This window comes from Callithrix jacchus, chromosome 1 (genome assembly GCF_049354715.1).
Source record: "Callithrix jacchus isolate 240 chromosome 1, calJac240_pri, whole genome shotgun sequence".
Classification (NCBI taxonomy): domain Eukaryota; kingdom Metazoa; phylum Chordata; class Mammalia; order Primates; family Cebidae; genus Callithrix; species Callithrix jacchus.
Genome location: NC_133502.1, coordinates 210,424,571 through 210,445,063, shown reverse-complemented (window position 1 = coordinate 210,445,063; position 20,493 = coordinate 210,424,571). Strand labels below are relative to the sequence as shown.

Below are 20,493 nucleotides of genomic sequence, written 5' to 3'. Positions count from 1 at the left end.
TGTGGAGTGGTTTGTTATGAAGTAATAGATAACAAACAATGTTGAACCAAGAAGTCTGCATTTCAAAATCTGAAATAGTTCAATAACTATTCAATAAAGTTCAAAATGAACCTTATAAAAGTTCATTTAATTATAAGAAAATACAAACTGGCCAGGTGCATGGCTCACGCCTATAATCCCAGCATGTTGGGAGGCCGAATGGGTGGATTGCTTGAGGTCAGGAGTTCAAGACCAGCCTGACCAACATGGTGAAATCCTGTCTCGGAAACGATCCAAGATGGCCGATCGCTAACATCCTGGGATTGCAGCTCTCAGGGAAGGCGCAGAGAACTAGAGGACGCCACACTTTCAGACAAATTCTGGTCGCTCACGGAGCAGGAGATCCCCCAGTGGAGGAAACACAGAGGTGGCCAGCGCGACTCTCGTGGCCGGTGCAGCGGTTCCGCCGGCACCTTGGCGCGGCAGCTCTCGGAGCAAAGTAAACAGGTTCGGAGGACCGGCCCGGGTCCCCAGCAGGACACCAGAGCCCTGCAGCGGCTGTGACGGCACCTCGGCGCGGGAGCGCTCGGCGCAGAGTAAACAGGACTGGTTCCCCTTCTGACCGAGGTTTGGAGCCCCGGGAAGGCAGAGTCTCCTACTACCGACACAAGAAGGAAGCCCGACAGGAGAATCCTGGGCAGAAAAGCACCATCAGTCTTAACGCCGCTGCTCTGGCCCTGGGAACTAACAACCTGGACGTCCACCCAAGAGACCTAATCTGAAAGTTGGTAATTTCAAAGACGGCAGGAGGATAAATTTACAATGACGGGAAGAAACCAGCATAAAAAAGCTGAGAATACTCAAAATCAGAACGCCTCTCCCTCTAAAGATGATCACAGTTCCACATCAACAATGGAACAAGGCTTGATGGAGAACGAGCGCATCCCAATGACAGAATCACTCTTCAAGGAATGGATAATAAGAAACTTCGGTGAGTTAAAAGACCATGTTGTAGCCCAACGTAAAGAAACTAGGAACTTTGAAAAAAGGTTTGATGAAATCCTATTGAGAATAGACAACTTAGAGCGGAGTATGAGTGAAATAATGGAATTAAAGAATACAATACAGGAACTCCGAGAAGTATGCACAGGTTTAAACACTCGAATTGTTCAAGCAGAAGAAGGGATATCAGAGGTCAAAGTCCAACTTAATGAAATAAAACGTGAAGAAAAGATTAGAGAAAAAAGGATAAAAAGGAATGAGCAAAGTCTCCAAGAAATGTGGGACTATGTGAAAAGACCAAATTTACGTTTGACAGGTGTACCTGAATGTGACGGAGAGAATGAATCCAAGCTGGAAAATACCCTTCAGGATATTATTCAGGAAAATTTTCCTAAACTAGCAAAGCAGGTCAACATTCAACCCCAGGTAATACAGAGAACACCACAAAGATATTCCTCAAGAAGAGCAACCCCAAGGCACATAATCGTTAGATTCACCAGGGTTGAAACGAAGGAGAAAATACTAAGGGCAACCAGAGAGAAAGGTCATGTTACCCACAAAGGCAAGCCTATCAGACTTACAGCAGATCTCTCAGCAGAAACTCTACAAGCCAGAAGAGAGTGGGGGCCAATATTCAACATCCTCAAAGAACAGAACCTTCAGCCCAGAATTTCATATCCAGCCAAACTAAGCTTCACAACTGAAGGAAAAATAAAATCTTTTATGAACAAGCAAGAACTCAGAGATTTTATTACCACCAGGCCTGCTTTACAAGAGCTTCTGAAAGAAGCATTACACACAGAAAGAAACAACCAGTACTAGCCTTTCTAAAAATACACCAAAAAGTAAAGAGCACCAACATAAAGAAGAATTTACACCAACGAATGGATAAAACAGCCGGTCAACATCAAATGGCAGCAACCCTAAATTTAAATAGACTAAATCCCCCAATCAAAAGACACAGCCAAAACCCAACGGCATGTTACATCCAGACCTGTTTCACATGCAAGGATACACAAAGACTCAAAACAAAGAGATGGAGAAAGATTTACCAACCAAATGGAGAGCAAAAATAAATAATAAATAAATAAAAAGCAGGAGTTGCAATTCTCGTATCGGATAAAATAGATTTTAAAGCAACAAAGATATAGTGGTAAAAGGATCAATGCAACAACAAGAGCTAACGATCCTAACACCCAGATACACAGAGACTTAGATTCAATGAGACAGAAAATTAATAAGGATATCAAGGACTCGAACTCAGATCCGGAACAAGTAAACTTAATAAATATTTATAGAGCTCTCCACTTCAAATACACAAAGTATACATTCTTGTCAATACCACATCACACCTACCCATAAGTTTAAATGAAACATTGATTGGCCATTATTAATACTCAATTTTTTTCAAAATAAAGCAATATTTCCATTTACTCTCCCTCTTTCTCTTCCTCTTTCTTCCTCTCCTTTACTTATTTTTTTTTTCTTTCCTTCTCTCAAAAAAAAAAGAAATCAACTTGTAAACCTCTAGATCCAGGTCGGCAATGTCTCTCTCATTGCTTGATTTCCTTCCTTCCCTTCCCTCCCTCCCTCCCTCCCTGCTTCCTCCCTTCCTTCATCCCTTCCTTCATCCCTTCCTTCCTCCCTACCGTCCTTCTTCCCTCCCTCCCCGCGTCCTCCCTTCCTTCCTTTCTTCCTTCATCCCTTCCTTCCTCCCTACCGTCCTTCTTCCCTCCCTTCCTGCCTTCCTCCCCCCCCCAAAAAAAAAAAAAAAAAAAAAGAAATCCTGTCTCTACTAAAAATACAAAAATTAGCTGGCTGTGATGGCAGCCTCCCAAGTAGCTAGGACTGCAGGCACAAGCCACCATGCCCAGCTAATTTTTTGGTTTTTTTTTGAGACAGAGTCTTGTTTTTTCAGCAGGCGCCAGGCTGGAGTGCAGTGGCGCGATCTCGGCTCACTGCAACCTCCGCCTCCTGGCTTCAAGCAATTCTCCTGACTCAGCTTCCCAAGTAGCTGGGACTATAGGCACAGGCCACCAGGCCCAGCTAATTTTTGTATTTTAGTAGAGATGGGGTTTCACTATGTTGGCCAGGCTGGTCTCAATCTCTTGACCTCTTGATCCCCCCACCTCGGCCTCCCAAAGTGCTGGGATTACAGGCGTGAGCCACCACACCCAGCCCAATTCTTCGTATTTTAATAGAGAAGGAGTTTCATCATGTTGGCCAGGATGATCCCGATCTCCTAACCTCGTGATCCACCCGCATCCACTCCCAAAGTGCTGAGATTACAGACGTGAGCCACTGCACTGGGCAATTTTTTTTTTCTCTTTTTCTTTTTTTTGAGACAGAGTCTTGCTCTTGTTGCCCAGGCTGGAATACAGTGACATGATGTCGGCTCACCGCAACTGCCACCTCCTAGGTTCAAGCAATTCTCCTGCTGCCACTTTTTGTATTTTTAGTAGAGATGGGGTTTTACCACATTGGTCAGGCTGGTCTGGAACTCCTGACAGAGCAAGACTCTGTTGTTGCCAGGCTGGAATGCAGTGGTGCAATCTCAGCTCACTGCAACCTCTGCCTCCCAGGTTCAAACAATTCTCCTGCCTCAGTCTCCTGAGTAGCTGGGATTACAGGCATGCACCACCACGCCCAGCTAATTTTGTGTTTTTATTAGAGACCGGGTTTCTCCATGTTGGTCAGGTTGGTTTCGAACTCCTAACCTCAGGTGATCCACCCACCATGGCCTCCCAAAGTGCTGGGATTACAGGTATAAGCCACTGTGCCTGGCCAAAAATTGTTAATTTATTTTTGAAAACAGAGTTGGCTGGGCATGGTGGCTCATGCCTGTAATCCTAACATTTTGGGAAGGTGAAGTGAGTGGATTGCCTAAGGTCAGGAGTTCACAGCCTGGCTAACATGGTGAAACCCCTATCTATTAAAAACAAAAAAAATGGCCAGGCGTCATAGCACATGCCTGTAGTCTCAGCTACCTGGGAGGCTGAGGCAGGAGAATCATTGGAAGCCAGGAGGCAGAGGCTGTGCTGAGACAAGATAACAACATTACACTCCAGCCTAAGTGATAAAGCAAGACTCCATCTCAAAAAAAAAAAAAAAAAAAAAAAAAAAAGTAGTCAGGGTCTCATTGTGTTGCCCAGACTGGTCTTAAACTCATGGACTCAAGCAATCCACTTGCCTTGGCCTCCTAAAGGCCACACTTGCTGGGATTACACGTGTGAGCCACTGCACCTGGCCAGATATTGTTAAAGTTTTAAATTAAAAATCCCCCCAAATAGGCCAGGTACATTGGCTCACACCTGTAATCCCAGCACTTTGGGAGGTCAAGGTGGGCCGGTTGTTTGAGGCCAGGAGATGGAGACCAGCCTGGTCAACATGGTGAAACCTCATCTTTACTAAAAATACAAAAATTGGCCGGGCGCGGTGGCTCACACTTGTAATCCCAGCACTTTGGGAGGCTGAGGCGGGTGGATCACGAGGTCAAGAGATCGAGACCATCCTGGTCAACATGGTGAAACCTCATCTCTACTAAAAATACAAAAAATTAGCTGGGCATCGTGGCGCATGCCTGTAATCCCAGCTACTCAGGAGGCTGAGGCAGGAGAATTGCCTGAACCCAGGAGGCGGAGGTTGCGGTGAGCCGAGATTGCACCATGGCACTCCAGCCTGGGTAACAAGAGCGAAACTCGATCTCAAAAAAAAACAAAAATTAGCCAGGTGTGGTGGTGCAGGCCTGTAATCCCAGGTATTTGGAAGGTTGGGTCAGAAGAATCACTTGAAACTGGGAGACAGAGGTTGCAGTGGGCCAAGATTGTGGCACTGCACTCCAGCCTGGGCAACAGAGCAACTCTGTCTCAATTTAAAAAAAAAAAATTGCAAATTATATATCTAATAAGAGACTTATATCCAAATGCATAAAGAACTATTACAACCCAACATAAAAAGACTAACAACCCAATCTGAAAATGGACAAAGGATCTGAATAGACATTACTCCAAAGAAAATATATAATGGCCAAAAAGCACATGAAAAAGATGCTCAACATCATTAGTCACTAGGCAAATGCAACTCAAAACAATGAAACACCATTTTACACCCATTGCAATGGCTACAATTAAAATAAACAATAACAAGTATTGGAGAGGATGAGGAGAAATTGGAACCTCATTTAAGCTGATGGTGAGAATTTAAAATAGTGCAGTTGCTTTGGGAAATATCTGGCAATTCCTCAAAAGGTTAAATACAGAGGCAGGATACAACCCAGAAATTCTACCCCTAGGTGTGTACACAAGAGATATGAAAACACAGCCCACACAAAAACTTTACATAAACTATTGTTCTGCTTATTCATAATAACCAAAAAGTAGAAACAATGTAAATGTCCACCAACTAATGAATGGCTATAAAAAAATGTGATATGGCCATCCAGAAATGGAATATTTGACAATAAAAAGGAATAAAGTTGGCCAGGCATGGTGGCTCAAGCCTGTAATCCCAGTACTTTGGGAGGCCAAGGTGGGTGGATCACCTGCAGTCTAGAGCAGCCTGGCCAACATGGCCCCAAACCATGGCAAAACCTCCTCTCTCCTAAAAATACAAAAACTAGCCAGGCGTGGTAGTACACACCTGTAATCCCAGCTACTAGGGAGGCTGAGGCAGGAGAATTGCTTGGAGGTTGCAGTGAGCTAAGATCGCACCATTGCACTCCAGCCTGGGTGACAGAGCGATACTTAGTCTCAAAAAAAAAAAAGAATAAAGTATATAGTAAACATGGTTCATGGATCTTGAACCTTAAACCTTGAAAATAACATGCTAAGTGAAACAAGCCAGCTACAAAATAAAAACATATACTGTACAACTGTATTTATATGGAAAATTCTGAATAGGTAAATCTACAGCAGTAGAAAGTATAAGTGGTAGCTGAGGGGTAAAGGAAAAGGGAGTGTGACTGCTAACAGGTATGACGTTTCTTCAAAAAATATGGAAGCTGGACACAGTGGCTCCTACCTGTAATCCCAGCACTTTGAGAGGCCAAGGCAGGAGGATAACTTGAGATCAGGAGTTCAAGACCAGCCTGGGCAATACAGTAGGACCCCGTCCATAAAAAACAATAAAATTAGCTGGGTGTGGTGGCACGTACGTGTAGTCCCAGCTACTCAGAAGACTGAGAAAGGAGGATAGCTTAAGCCGAGGAGGTTGAGGCTGCAGTGGGCTGAGATCACGCCACTGCACTCCAGCCTGGGTACAGAATGAGACCCGGTTTCAAAAAAACAAAAAGGTTCTAAAATTAGGCCAGGCTTGGTGGCTCGTACCTGTGACCCCGGCACTTTGGGAAGCCTAGGCAAGAAGACTGCTTGAGGCCAGCAGTTTGAAAACAGCCTTGGCAACATAGTGAAGCCACACCTCTTTTCATTTATTTATTTCTGTTCCAAAATTAGATTTTGGTGATGGCCGCACAACTCTGAATATCCTAAAGATCACTGAAATGTAAATCTTAAAGGGTGAATTATATAAAGCTTTTAAAGAAAAAGAAAAAGCTTATTACACGTATCCATAATACAGAGCCCACTCTACTCCACCTCAGTGCCTGTGCTTTTGCAGCTCTGCCTTGCACACACACGTGCACACGAGTGCATGTGTTTTGTTCATTTCTAGTAAAACGGTTCTGTCCCAGGGAGCCCACAAAGATGAAGAGAGGTGGTCACATAAAGCCCTCAGTGCAATGTCTGGCCCAGGGAGACAGCCCATGTAGTGGAAATCCTCCTCCACTCCACCTGAGACCAGTTCTTCTAGATAAGCATCACCTTCTTCACTTAGCAAAAGGGGACAGGAATGCTTCTGGGCCCAGGCCTCAGGGTCTTGTGGGGCTTAGGTAAGGACACCTAGGAGGGGCTGAGGACAAACCAGGTTCTTGCTCATGGCACTGATCTTTTCGACAGGAGCAGCTGGGGGCCTGAGTAAGCTCCCGGTAGGATTCATGGGGGCTCACCACAGATGGAAAGTGCCAGCAGTGCAGTCTGGGGCCAGAGGTTGGGCCTGCATCCCAAGTGCCCTCCCTGTACCATGGACATACAGGAGGACCCAGACTGCTGCAGGCAAAGCCAACTGTGCCTGTGATCAATCAATGAGCAACCATCCCACGCCTACTCACTAGGACAGCCCACAGAGGGGTTCCAGAGTCTGTGACACTCTCCTCTCCAAGCCTCTCTGCTAGAGGGGCTCCACTCACTAGGGCCTTACCCGGGTCTTGGCCTTCAGGAACACATGGCTCTCCATTTCCTTGCTGGATTTACTGTGTGCCACGCCAGCTTTCCTCATGGCATCCTCGCTGAAACACAGAAGGAGAAGAGACGTTTGCACACAACAGTGAGTCCACCACTGTGGGGCCCTGGCCAACAGTCCCTTCATAGCAGCTATCCCTGGTGACAAGGTGCTATCCCCAGCACACCAGCCTGGCTGAGGTCCAGGAGAGGCATGAAGGAAGGGGCACTCAACGGCAATGACAGTCCACTGGGCGAGGGAGAAAGCAAGCAGGTGATTAGAAAAAAGGGACAGGAAAGGTGGTCACCATGAAGCTAAGAGAGAGCCCTGACACAAAAGGGTAGGGAGCCAGCGCCTAGGGATGACTCGCAACCAGTTCAGGATCAAGTATGCATTAGACTACTGGGTGGCCAGCTGGCCTCTATTTCCTGCTCTCTGAGTGGTAGGACCATGGTAGGACCCTGGTTCCAGATTCGATTTCTCCCCCGTAAAATGAAGGGGGTCACATGAAGTCATCTCTCAGTCCCTCCCAAAGCAAGGGCCTGTCCCTTTGTGAGACAATGCAGGTCCTACATGTGAGATCAGATACAAGGCCCAACTTCAACAACTTCTAGCTAGAAACAAGAGGAAAAAGACCAAATAAATGTGAAAAATATCTTTAAAAACCCATTTACCAACAATTTTGTACTAAGAGATAGAATCTGTGAAGGGTTTTTTCATCACACTGCTGCTCCACGGGGATAAAGAGCCATGTACGTCAGTTAAGCTGGAGCCCCCGAGAATGCAGCACACACTGCTTCCCCTGCCCCCTACACTCACACATGGAAAGACAAGAACAAATGTGCATCTGTTAGAAAGGCCAGGCCTGTGGCTCCCAGGGGCAGGCTGCCCTGGTCTGCTCTTCCCAGTGGGATGGGTCTCTTCCTTGCCTGGCCTCCCACAATGGGCTTGCTGATAAAGAAACAAGCAAGCATGTCAGGGCTCTGGGGCCTTTCCTCTAGGTGAATTGAATAGGCCCAGTCCAGCTCGTGCCAGGGAGCATTCTGACCACTCCAAACAGCAACAAGCCAACCTCAGGAAACTGGAGGAATGTGCATGATGGGGCTGCAGCAATATGTGATTCTTAAAGTCATCACAGAAAGGAGGCTTAATGCTGAAGAGGCCCACACAACTGTCTTAATGTAAAAAGGAAAACAAAATGACATTGACCTATCACCCTGCTAGATCCAAAAAGCACTCTTGGGCCCCATGCAGTGGTTCATGCCTATAATCCCAACACTTTGGGAGGCTGAGGCGGGCAGATCACTTGAAGTCAGGAATTTGAGACCAGCCTGGCCAACATGGTGAAAACCAGTCTCCACTAAAAAGTACAAAACTTAGCCAGGCATAGTGGCAGGTGCCTGTAATCCCAGCTACTCAGGAGGCTGAGTCAGGAGAATCGCTTGAACCCAGGAGGTGGAGGTTGCAGTGAGCTGAGATCATGCCACTGTACTCCAGCCTGGGAGAGAAGAGTGAAACTCTGTCCCAAAAAAACAAAAACAAAAAAAACCCACTCTTGGGCCGTGTGTGGTAGCTCATGCCTATAATCCCAGCACTCTGGGAGGCTGAGGGGGGTGGATCACCTGAGGTCAGGAGTTTGAGACCAGCCTGGCTAACATGGTAAAGCACCGTCTCTACTAAAAATACAAAAATTAGTTGGGGGTGGTGGCGGGCACCTGTGGTTCCAGCCACTCAAGAGGCTGAGGCAGGAGAATTGTTTGAACGTGGGAGGTGGAGATTGCAGTGAGCCAAGATGGCGCCATTGCACTCCAGCCTGGGTGACAGAATAAGACTACATCTCAAAAAAAAAAAAAAACAAAAACCACTCTTGCTTCGAGTTCCTAACTTACTGTCTGCTTCCTGAAGCCTGAACTGAGGCTAGAAGGCAGTAAGGGGTTCCTCTCACAAGATATCCAGGGGTGGAACAGACAAATAAAGGGAAAGGTCACTAGGGCCACAAAAGATAAGAGAGTTAACAACTCAGGAGGATAAGGAGAACCAGCTCAAGAACAGTGCAGGGTGAGAGTCCTGGGGAAGAAAGGAACGGGTGGGCTGGGAGGACCCTGTGCGCATGCTCTGAGGCTGCCGCACAGAGGCTGAGATGACAGCTGCTAGGCGCCAAGAAGTCAGTGACCATTTATGATAGAAGTAGTTACACAGGCCTGTTTCCTGAAGGTTGCCTGACCTGTGCCCCTCCCCTTCAAGAGCATACCTGTTCTTCCCACCTTCCTTTTTTTTCTTTTGTTTTTGAAACAAATTTTTGCTCTGTCACAGGGACAGCGCAGTGGCACAAACACAGCTCACTGCAGCTTCAAACTTCTGGGCTTAAGTATCCTCCTATCTCAGCCTCCAAAATAACTGGAACTACAGGCATGTGCCACCTCACCTGGCTAATTTATTTTTTACTTTTCTTGTAGAGATAGGGTCTTGCTTTGTTGCCCAGGCTGGCCTCAAACTCCTAACCTTAAATGATCCTCCCACCTTGGCCTCCCAAAGCACTGGAATCAATAGGGAGACCCAGGGGAGAGCAGTAGAAACAGCAGGGGAGCACTTGCAGGCCAAGCGGGATGGCCTGGAGGCTGGCTGTGTGAAGAGTAGGGAGGCTGTGGGTGGCAGATATGGCCAGGAGTCATACCCCAGAGAGGAAGAGGGGTACAGAAGAGTCTGGGAGTGACACTCAGTTATATGGATGGGCTCTGTGCCCAACAGCAGGGATCACTGAGGGCAAAGCCAGGCTTAATACAAAAGCAGTCCTTTTGAGCTGCTACTGGCCATTTTCGAGAGTGTCAGCCAACTGGCAGGACCCAGACAGACACTGTCTTGGTGCAGCAGAGACACCTGGCAGACAGTCAGAGAGACAAGATCTAGAAACACAGCTTAGTGCAACAGCTTTGAGGTGGTGGGATGACCAGGTTGAAGAAACGTACTTGGTGAGCGGAAGGCAGGGTGGCACCATACACCAGGGGATGTGCTGGCAGACAAGCCCTGTCCTGTCCTGGGTAACATCACAGATGATGTGGACACTGTGGGCACCAACTGTCAGTGACTCAGAGCCTAAGGAGCATGGACCAAGCTGGAGGTCAGAAACAGTCAAGTCTTGACAGGCCAACACCAAGAAACCAAGTTGGGGTAAACGTCCAGTTCCACATGAGCTTCAGAGGGTCAGAGTGAGGCCGAGGAGCAAGGGGCTCCTCTGGCAAGGCTGGGGCTCTAAACAGCAGCACTGTGCCATGTCATTCCCACGTCCCCTCCATAGCATCCACCCAGGGAGGCCCAGCAGGTCTGCTAGCTGCTAATACACATCTTGTGCAGTTTTTAGTTCTGTGAACCATATTTTTGAAAAAGTCTTTGCTCCTGTTTCTAGTTTGAAGATCATGTGCCACAAAACGGAGACAAAGTGAAAAAGAACCCAAGCACCCTGCAGCTGATCCCTCACACTTCCCTGCAGATGCCTGCCATTTCCTCTCCAGCCGGCCTGGCACTTTTCAGAGGCATCTCCTGCCTGGGCACTGACTCCACAAGGGCACCCATTTCACACTCCTGCTGAGGTCGAGTCCCTTCCTTCCTCCCTCAGACCTAACAACTCCTGCTACAGGAGGCTGCAGGCAGCACTCATGCCCAGCTTCAGAACAGCACCAGCTGCTCCCAAAGCCCCCTTCTGATCTCCCTGAGCTGGGCTCTGCTGCCATCCTCAGAATGCCCTCTTGAGCAGCCAGACCTGACAGGCCACTCCTCAGTCTCTGTCTCCTAAAAACAAAACCCTTCAAGCCACTGTAATATGAAGGGAAACAACAGTACAAGGAGACAGTCCCAAACATGGAGCAAGGAGTACAGCTTCAGACGAAAAACAGAGAACCAACCTGTCATGGTGAGCTCTGCCCCCACACAAGCAAGCCTGGAAGACAAGGGCCCATCCAGCCAGTGGAGGGCAGGGAGCAGACTGGTGTCAGCTCACAAGGGAAGACCCTCGATGACTATCCTGCCAGTCTCATCCAACATAAGCAAAAGGCTCACAACCAGTATGGGCCTATGAAGTGGCCACCAAAGAACCCAAGGCTGCCTGCGTGGTGCTCACACTAGCTGAAGAAGGGGGCTGGGGGCTACTCCCTGGTTGCAGCCAGCCAAACCTCTAAACAAAAGGACTGTCACCTGCTTAGAGAACACAGTCTCTTGCTGTGACCTGGGCTCCAATGCTCTGTCTTGGGCCGTGGTCTAGCTGGTTGCCATAACTATGTCTGTGCACCCAGTCAGGGTTCAACTGGTATCTACTTTAGACTGAAGCCTCCCAGGGGACCAATGCATGATTACAGGCCCTCGGAGCTCCCCCACCAATGGGAGTGAGGATGTCCTTACTGTCCAGAACTGTCCCCAGAACACAGTGTGTCTTAATGGCATTGCCTGACCCTGCCTGAGCATTCAGCAAGAATACACCAGGAAAAGCTCTTGGTGTCTTCATCTCCCAGCACCAAGGGCCCATGCCAAAACCCTGGGAACTCCCTTCACTTTCTGACTACCACCTCTAATTTCCCAAAGTTCAAATCTTTGCCCCAACTCCCACTGCATCTGTTGTAATTCCTCCCAACAGGTCTCTGTCTCCAAGTTCCCATCCCTACCCCCACGCCCTCACCAGCTCCCCAGGTCACATGACTGCCAGAGAGCTACTGCCAGTGAGCATGGGAAGCAACCCGGGCTATACCTCTGCTTGCCCTGAGCCTCGCTCCTCACCGGCAGGGCAGGCAGCCTGTCCAGAAGCCGCTGAGGCACCTGCTCTGCACCTCCCCCACACACTCTCCCCAGGACCTCAGGGCGACGACCTGCTGCCTCACACACTGTCTGACATCCCATCAGGTCTGCTAGGGCCTCCCATCCTGCTCCCACCGAGGCACCCCTGCCGCCTGCTGCACAGAAACCCTGTATCCGCCTCACTCATGTCTGTGGCACCTCCTGGAGGAATTTCTGGTTCCTGTGTGCCAGCCCCACTATACTATGAACACTCTGAGCGCAGAGACCACGGCATCCACTTTTGTGTGCAGCAAGCAGTCATCACTGCCAGGCAAAATAACTGGCTCCTTTTAACACAAGGAGTGGTACCGTCAGGCATTTTGATGGGAAACAATGTGCAGAACGGAGAATCAGCATGGCAGCCATAAGGGAAACCAGGTCTCAAATAAGCACGTCCAGGCAGTGGAGGCCAGGGCGCCTGGGGGAAAGGCTTGTGTTGGGGCAGGCAGCTGGGCCTGGCAGGAAGCAGACAGGGGAGGGGGGCCTGGGCTCAAATTCCAACCTGGCCACTCACCAGCTCTGGGTCTGGGTAGAGGCACTCCCTCCCCAAAGCATGGACTCTTCATAAAGGAGGCTCTTAGGGGCTGTGGCAAGGATGAAGATGTACAGAGAGGGCCAGGCAGTGAGGACAGGCCGTTGGCCTAGTCTGCAGGGCTACTGTCCATCATGGGCCCGTTGTTCTTCACCTCCTTCCTGTCCCAAACTGGGAAGCTCTATCAATGGAGTCCAGTTCCAGTCCTGGCGATCTGAATGAGACTAAGATAAAGCCAAAAAGTGACAAGCTGAGCATCCTAGGGAAGGGGCATCAAACTCAAAACCTGCTAAGGCCAGCAAGGCCTGAGGCAAGCTGCCCCAGTCTGCCCTCGACCCACCTGGCAGTGCCTCCCTATCCATCCTTTGCACAGAGGGTGGGGACAGTGCCGACCTCACAGGTGGCCCTGAGGATGATAGCAGTTAATACTATAAGGCACTGGACATCAGGAAGTGCTAGGTATGCCTTAAGGAAATAAGTCAGGTAGGCCAGGTACAGTGGCTCATGCCTGTAATCCCAGCACTCTGAGAGGCCGAGGCAGGCAGATCACCTTAAGTCAGGAGTTCAAGACCAGCCCGGCCAACCTAGTGAAACCCTGTCTCTACTAAAAAAAATACAAAAATTAGCCGGATGTGATGGTGGGCACCTATAATCCCAGCTACTTGGGAGGCTGAGGCAGGAGAATCGCTTGAATGGAGGCAGAGGTTGCAGTGAGCCAAGATCACAACACTGCACTCCAGCCTGGGCTATAGACACAGCAAGACTCCATCAGAAAGAAAGAAGGAAAGGAAGGAAGGAAGGAAGGAAGGAAGGAAGGAAGGAAGGAAGGAAGGAAGGAAGGAAGGAATAAATCAGGCAACAACAACTTGCCCAAATGTGCAGTAGGACAGGATCCCAAAACACCTCCACCATGTGTTGAGGTTACTGTTGACCCCTCCCCAGCATATGATGGAGCAGTGAACATGTGCAGCTCCCTCAGGCAGAGCCACCCTTCCACTGAAGCTCTGAGTCATCTGCAGTGTACCCCTGAGGCCAACTCCACAGCCAGCAGGAAGTATATTAACACAGGCATGTTGATGAGGCATAAACTGGCCTCCCCAACCCGGCTCTGCACCCCTCTGTGCCCTGACCCTTCCACACCCACTCTGGTTACCACCAAGGCCCCTTTCCCCTCTCAATGAGGCCTCTCCCCTGACCCCACCCCTTTACCACTGTTCCCCCTGCCACACTGCCATGCCCCCTTCCCTGGTCTAATTACTTTCCCATTGCTGAATGAAGGTATGAATTTCCAGGACAGCCAATTCCTCTGTCCTCCTGTTGGTGTCTAAAGCAGGAAGGTACATTCCTCCCTGGGTCACAGACTCACCCTCCTGACCTCAGCGGGCAGGACGATTCCTCCCAGCCATTTATGGGACAGATTTATACTCTGCTCAAAGGAAACTTCTGGGGATTTCTTCTAATTTTGAGAAACACAACACCTATCAATCAAGTGAACACTCATAGAGCAGAATAAATTTTTGGCAGCTCCACTTCACCTCACCCAAGAAGCCTGTTAAATTCCTGCCTGTGTGAGCAGTCTGCTTGCCCACCTGGGACAGGAGCCCACAGCTTGTATATGGGACCCTTTGCCCTATGTGTTTAAAAACCTAAATCATAGAGGAGCAGAAGACAACAGAAAGAGTTATACAATATCAGGATAATGACAGTTTCCTAAGCATGTCACCAGAGGCAGACACCATAAAGGAAAAAAGATTTTCCCATATTAAAAAAAAAAATTTAGGACAGGCATGGTGGCTCATGCCTGTAATCCCAGCATTCTGGAGGCGGAGGCGGGTAGATCACTTGAGGTCAGGAGTTTGAGACCAGCCTGGCCAATATGGTAGAACCCTGAGTCTCCTAGAAATACAAAAAATTAGCTGGGCATGATGGTGAGCACCTATAATCCCAGCTACTCAAGAGGCTGAGACAGGAGAATCACTTGAACCCGGAAGCAGAGGTTGCAGTGAGCCGAGATCACGCCACTGCACTCCAGCCTGGGCAACATGAGCCAAACTCAAAAAACTATAGATATAAATATAAAAATTAGCTGGGTGTGCTGGTGTGCAGCTGTAATCCCAGCTACTCAGGAAGCTGAGGCAAGAGAATCACTTGAACCGGGAGGCAGAAGTTGCAGTGAGCTGAGACAGAGCCATTGCACTCCAGCATGGGTAACAGTGAGACTCTGTCTCAAAAATAAATAAAAATAAAACAGATATAAACCTCCAAGTTGGAATGTGAGACCAAACCTGCACATCTAATTCCCTTCTATCCTAAAACCTGACTAAAACCACAGAAAAAACAAGAATGGAAATGGTGGCCTTAACAGCCTTTCAGAAGCTGGAAAGCTGATGGCCCAGTGGTAATGTACACAGCGAGATGACCAAGAAAGCAGAGTCCTAAGTGACAGTGAGGAGGGGGAGAGCCCACCCAGTGATGGCCCTAGATCTTTGCCAGTTTGTGGCCGGGCTGCAACAAGTGCTCTGGGACAGAGGGTGAAAGCTATCCTTGTATTCCCCCATGCCCCAACTTCACACTGTGGGTAGCTACTCCCACACCAGGTGAACAAAGGAGGTTTACTCTCTGGAAAAGCATTAAATTGAGTCACTGGACTAGGGGCATGGGTAGGACGCTGAGAGAGGTGGGCTGTGTGGTCATCTGTGCTCTGGTCTAAGTGACTAGATAGATGCACACTAACTACCAAGACCCACTGGCCCATCAGCCTCCTCCATCCAGTGAGCAGCAGGCTGGCAGCCAAGCCTTCACCTGCAGCCTGGTATCTGGAAGACCATGCTCTAGGGCAGGGTCCCCAACCCCTGGGCTGCAGACCAGTATAGGTCCATGGCCTGTTAGGAACCAGGCCTCACAGCAGTAGGTGAGCAGAGGATAAGTGAGCATTACTGCTTGAGCTCCACTGCTTATGAGATCAGTGGTGACATCAGATTCTCATAAGAGCACAAACCCCATTGTGAACTGCGCATGTGATGGATCCAGGTCGTGATGGATCCTTATTAGAATCTAATGCCTTATGATCTGAGATGAACCAATTTCATCCTGAAACCAGCCCCATCCACTGGTCTGTGGAAAAATTGTCTTTGTGAAACCAGTCCCTGGTGCCAAAAAGGTTGGGGACCACTGCTCTGGAGGAAGGACTCAGAACCTGCAGCCAGATGAGCCTTCAGTGAAGTTCGCAGTTGACAAGCTCCACATGATGGAAGAGACCCCTAGGCTTTGGAGGGCCCCTCTCAGAGTGAGCAACCAGTGAAGGGCAGCCAGACACCCTAACATGGCCAATAAAGACCCTGCTAGAAAAGAAAAATTTAGAAGTAACAGCAACTCAGAAAGAACAAGGAAATGTAGAATTTATTAGGCCAGATGCGGCAGTTCACACGTATAATCTCAGTGCTTTCAGAGGCTGAGGTGAGAGGGTCACTTGAGGTCAGGAGTTTGAGACCAGCCTCGGCAACATCACAAGATCCCATCTCCACAGAAAATAAAAATATTAGCCAGGAGTGGTGGCATGTGCTTGCTGTCCCAGCTACTTGGGAGGCTAAGGTGGGATGATCACTTGAGCACAGGAGTCTGAGGCTGCAGTGAGCCATGAACACATCACTGTATTCCAGCCTCGGCAATAAAGTGAGAATTTATCTTAAAAAAAAAAAGTAAATTTTATTATAATACATAGAGATACTATACAACATTGTATCCATTTAACAGGAACAGGTGCTATAAAAAGGGAAAAGTTGGCCGGGCGCGGTGGCTCACGCCTATAATCCCAGCACTTTGGGAGGCCGAGGCGGGTGGATCACGAGGTCAAGAGATCAAGACCATCCTGGTCAACAAGGTGAAACCCCATCTCTACTAAAAATACAAAAATTAGCTGGGCATGGTGGTGTGTGCCTATAGTCCCAGCTACCTGGGAGGCTGAGGCAAAAGAATTGCTTGAACCCAGAAGGCGGAGGTTGTGGTGAGCCGAGATGGTGCCATTACACTCCAGCCTGGGTAACAACAGTGAAACTCCATCTCAAAAAAAAAAAAAAAAAGGGAAAAGTCAGATTACAAAAAAGGAGTTCTTGGAAATAAAAGCATATTAGCAGTGAAAGGTCAAAGACAAAATTGAGGAAATCACTTAGAAAGCAGAGCTAACAGCTAAAGAGATAGAAAACAGGACATAAACAATAAAATTAGAGGCCCAAAGAGTGAACATTAAACACTGCAGCACAGAAGTGCAGGGAGTGAGAGTCCCCTAAAACGACTCAAAGGAACCTCCCGTGTAGAGTAGAACTTGAGTCTGGGGATCAAGGCAAGTCACTGTGAGGCTCAGAGCCAGCACCTCAGGAGAAAGAAGCATATTGCCAGCACAAGGGCAGTGCAGTATGGAACGTCCTTTTAAATTCCCCCAGGAAGCATGTCCCACCACGGAACCTAGATGTACCCAAACTGGCATGGTCTCCAGAAAGTTAATTCCCAGTAGTCCCTTCTCAGGAAGCTAGCAGAATAAGGGAATAAATCACAAAGGATGAGACACGGATATAGGAAACAAGGGACCTAACAAAGGAGGACAACAGTCCCAGTCTGGACAGACAAGCAACAGACAAGCACGCTGAAGGCTGTCACACCACGCCTGCAGCCACTGCCTGGAGGGTTCCGGAAGGGAGGTCCAAAAGGATCACCACACACCTCCTTTGGGAGGCCAAGGTGGGTGGATTACTTGAGGCCAGGGGTTCCAACTGGAATTGACAGCCCAGTAGCACTGAGCCTGAGGATAACTGTACTGAGAGGCAACTGGAAAATAAAGGAAGAATAGAATAGATACACAGAAAACGGCACAACGTTCAAAAGGCAATTCTTTGCTAGGGGAAAAAAAAAACACAAGCAATTGCAGTACACCACTATGCTCAGCTCTGAATTTCATTTGTGTAGGCTGAAAATGTAAACATTCATTACTGATTTATGCAGAAAGTAAAACACTGGAAGAATGAGGGAGGAGAAGCAGAGATAATGGCGATGGAAGGGAGCTACAGAGGAAATCAACAGATAATTTGTAAAATGGCGAGTCGCAAGAGCAGCACGTGACTATTACCTAGAATCAGAGGTAGATGCTATAAGAAAGCTCGGATGCAAAGGCAGGTGTTAACTCTGGGGAGAACTGGCAGAGTAGGAACCATTGTAGTGTGTCATCTTTTATATGCATGTATTACATTGATAAAATTTAAAGTAACTAAAAATTTGATTAAGTCAACCAGAGTCCAGGAGTTCAAGACCAGCCTGGGCAATATAGTGAAACCCCATCTCTACAGGAAAAAAAAAAAATACAAAAAATTTGGCCAGGAACGGTGGCTGATGCCTGTAGTCCCAGCACTTTGGTAGGCAAAGGCAGGTAGATCACGAGGTCAGGAGTTTGAGACCAGCCTGACTAACACAGTGTAATCCCATCTCTCTTAAAAATACAAAAACTAGCCGGGTGTGGTAGCACATGCCTGTAGTCCCAGCAACGCAGGGGCTGAGGTGGGAGGACTGCTTGAGCCCAGGAGGCAGAGGCTGTAGTGAGCTGAGATAGCACCACTGCACTCCAGCCTGGCTAAGAGTAAGACGCTGTCTCAAAAGAAAAACTAAAAATTAAATGACAAAATGCACATAAAGAGTGTAGTAGGGAAATACTCAATGAACAATAGCTATTAAGAAAGGTCATAGCTGGGCGTGGTGGCTCAAACCTGCAATTCCAGCACTTTGGGAGGCCAAGGTGGGTGGATCACAAAGTCAGGAGTTCGAGACCAGCCTGGCCAACATGGTAAAACCCTGTCTCTACTAAAACTATACAAAAAATTAGCCAGGCATGGTGGTGCACACCTGTAATCCCAGCTACTCAAGAGGATGAGGCAGGAGAATCACTTGAACCTGGGAGGCAGAAGTTGCAGTAAGCCGAGATTGCACCAATGTACTCCAGCCTGAGCGACAGGGCAAGACTCCTCCATCTCAAGAAAAAAAAGAAAGAAAAGGAAGGAAGGAAGGAAGGAAGGAGGGAGGGAGGGAGGGAGGGAGGGAGGGAGGGAGGGAGGGAAGATCATGTGGCTAGGCATGAAGGTGTACACCTGTAATCCCAGCTGAGATAGAGGCTGCCGCAGGAGAATCACTTGAACTCGGGAGGCAGAGGTTGTGGTGGGCTGACATTGTGCCACTGCACTCCAACCTGGGCAACAGGAGCAAAGCTCCGTCTCAAAAAAAAAAAAAAAAGGTCACATATGTTCGGCTGGGCTCAATGGCTCACATCTGTAATCCCAATACTTTGGGAGGCTGAGGTGGGAGGATCACTTGAAAGGCCAGGAGTTCAAGACCAGCCTGGCCAACATGGTGAAACCGCATTTCCACTAAAAATACAAAAAATTAGCTGGGTGTGGTGGCCCACACCTGTGAGACAGAGCAAAACTATGTCTTAAAAAAAAAAAGCCATGTTCACTTTTCTATTTTTTTGTTTTTGAGACAGGCTGTCTCCATTGCCCAGAAAGGAATGTGGTGGTGCAATCATAGCTCACTGTGGTCTTCAACTCCTGGGCTTAAGCAATCCTCCCTTCTCAGCCTCCCAAGTAGCTGGAACTATAGGCCAAGCTAATTTTTTTTTTTTAATTAGCTTGTTTGTTTTTTGAGGTTTTTTTTTTTTTTTTTTTGAGACAGTGTCTCACTCTGTCACCAGGTTCGAGTGCAGTAGTGCAATCCTGGCTCACTGCAACCTCCGCCTCCTGGGTCCAAGTGATTCTCCTGCCTCAGCTTCCTGAGTAGCTGGAATTACAGGTGTGTGCCACCATGCCCAGTTAATTTTTGTATTTTTAGTAGAGATGGTCTTGATCTCTTGACCTCATGATCCACCCACGTTGGCCTTCCAAAGTGCTGGGATTATAGGAATAAACCACCATGTCTGGCCTAAAATAATTTTTTATAGAGACAGGATCTCACTATGTTGCCCAAGCTAGTCTTGAACTCCTGGCATCAAGTGATTCTCCCACCTTGGCCTCCCAAAGTGCTGGATTATAGGCGTGAGCCACTGCACCCGGACCACCTTTCTAAACCTTCCTGTCTCAGTCAACACAGGAACAGGAAGCTACTCCTCCATTAGCAATTTGGACCCCCAGGAGCATCTCAAAAAACTGCCACATATTCCTTATGCAAGGGTCCCCATAGAGTATAGATGGAGTTGGAAGAGACCTCGGGGTGAGTGAGGCTAACAGCACAGGCAAAGCAGTTCCTTCCACCCCCACCCCCACCCCACCTACCTCAGAGGTGCCTTCTGGCTGCAGGTCAAATGCCTCACCACACTCCCAACCAGAAAAGCCCCTTCCCTGTCCTCTACCAGTGCAGGGTTGTTCTTGTCCAGCCTTCTGACCTTCACTAGGTCACTAGACAGCTAGAGAAAGGCATCCCACACTGTCCTTGGACTTCTTCCAATCCTGCAGTCAATTTACTGACCCAGTGCCCAGGTGGTTTCAACGCTAAGCAGGAATGATGAGACACTGATTGTTTAGTCAGCAACGTAACCAAAGCAAATACCTGGACCCTCCATCTCTCAGGTAGCTGGGAGCACATTTGCCAAATTGTATACCAAACAGACTGCAACTTTTTCCTTTACTGAGACTTCTACATTCTGGTTCTTTGACTTTTTTAAAGAAAAGTGTTTTTTAACAAGATAAAAATATAGACTTCAGAATTTAACTCTCCACCCACACGTAGGAATGGTTATTTTGATCTTACAGAAAGAATATCTCGAATCATACCAATAAAGAAGACTTGAAACACTCTAACCCCTCTGGGCTGCCTGATGAGGCTTTCTTACCTCTATTCTCAAGATCTCTCAACTC

At 48.2% G+C, this 20,493-nt stretch overlaps 1 protein-coding gene across 17 annotated transcripts in view; it reads right to left on the bottom strand.

Moving 5' to 3' along the window:
* MED15 (mediator complex subunit 15) overlaps window positions 1–20,493 on the bottom strand; it is an 85,099-nt gene that overhangs the window by 47,927 nt on the left and 16,679 nt on the right. For 10 of the 17 annotated variants that reach the window (XM_078341284.1, XM_008990220.4, XM_008990222.4 and 7 more), the window contains one exon: window positions 7,234–7,321. The exons of the other annotated variants lie outside the window; for them this stretch is intronic. Coding sequence is in view for 8 of the 10 variants with exons in the window: in XM_008990220.4 (XP_008988468.2) it covers window positions 7,234–7,321 (88 nt within the window). In the remaining 2 variants the exon portion in view is untranslated. Of the gene's footprint in view, window positions 1–7,233; window positions 7,322–20,493 lie in introns of those variants that run through there. 17 annotated transcript variants of the gene reach the window in all.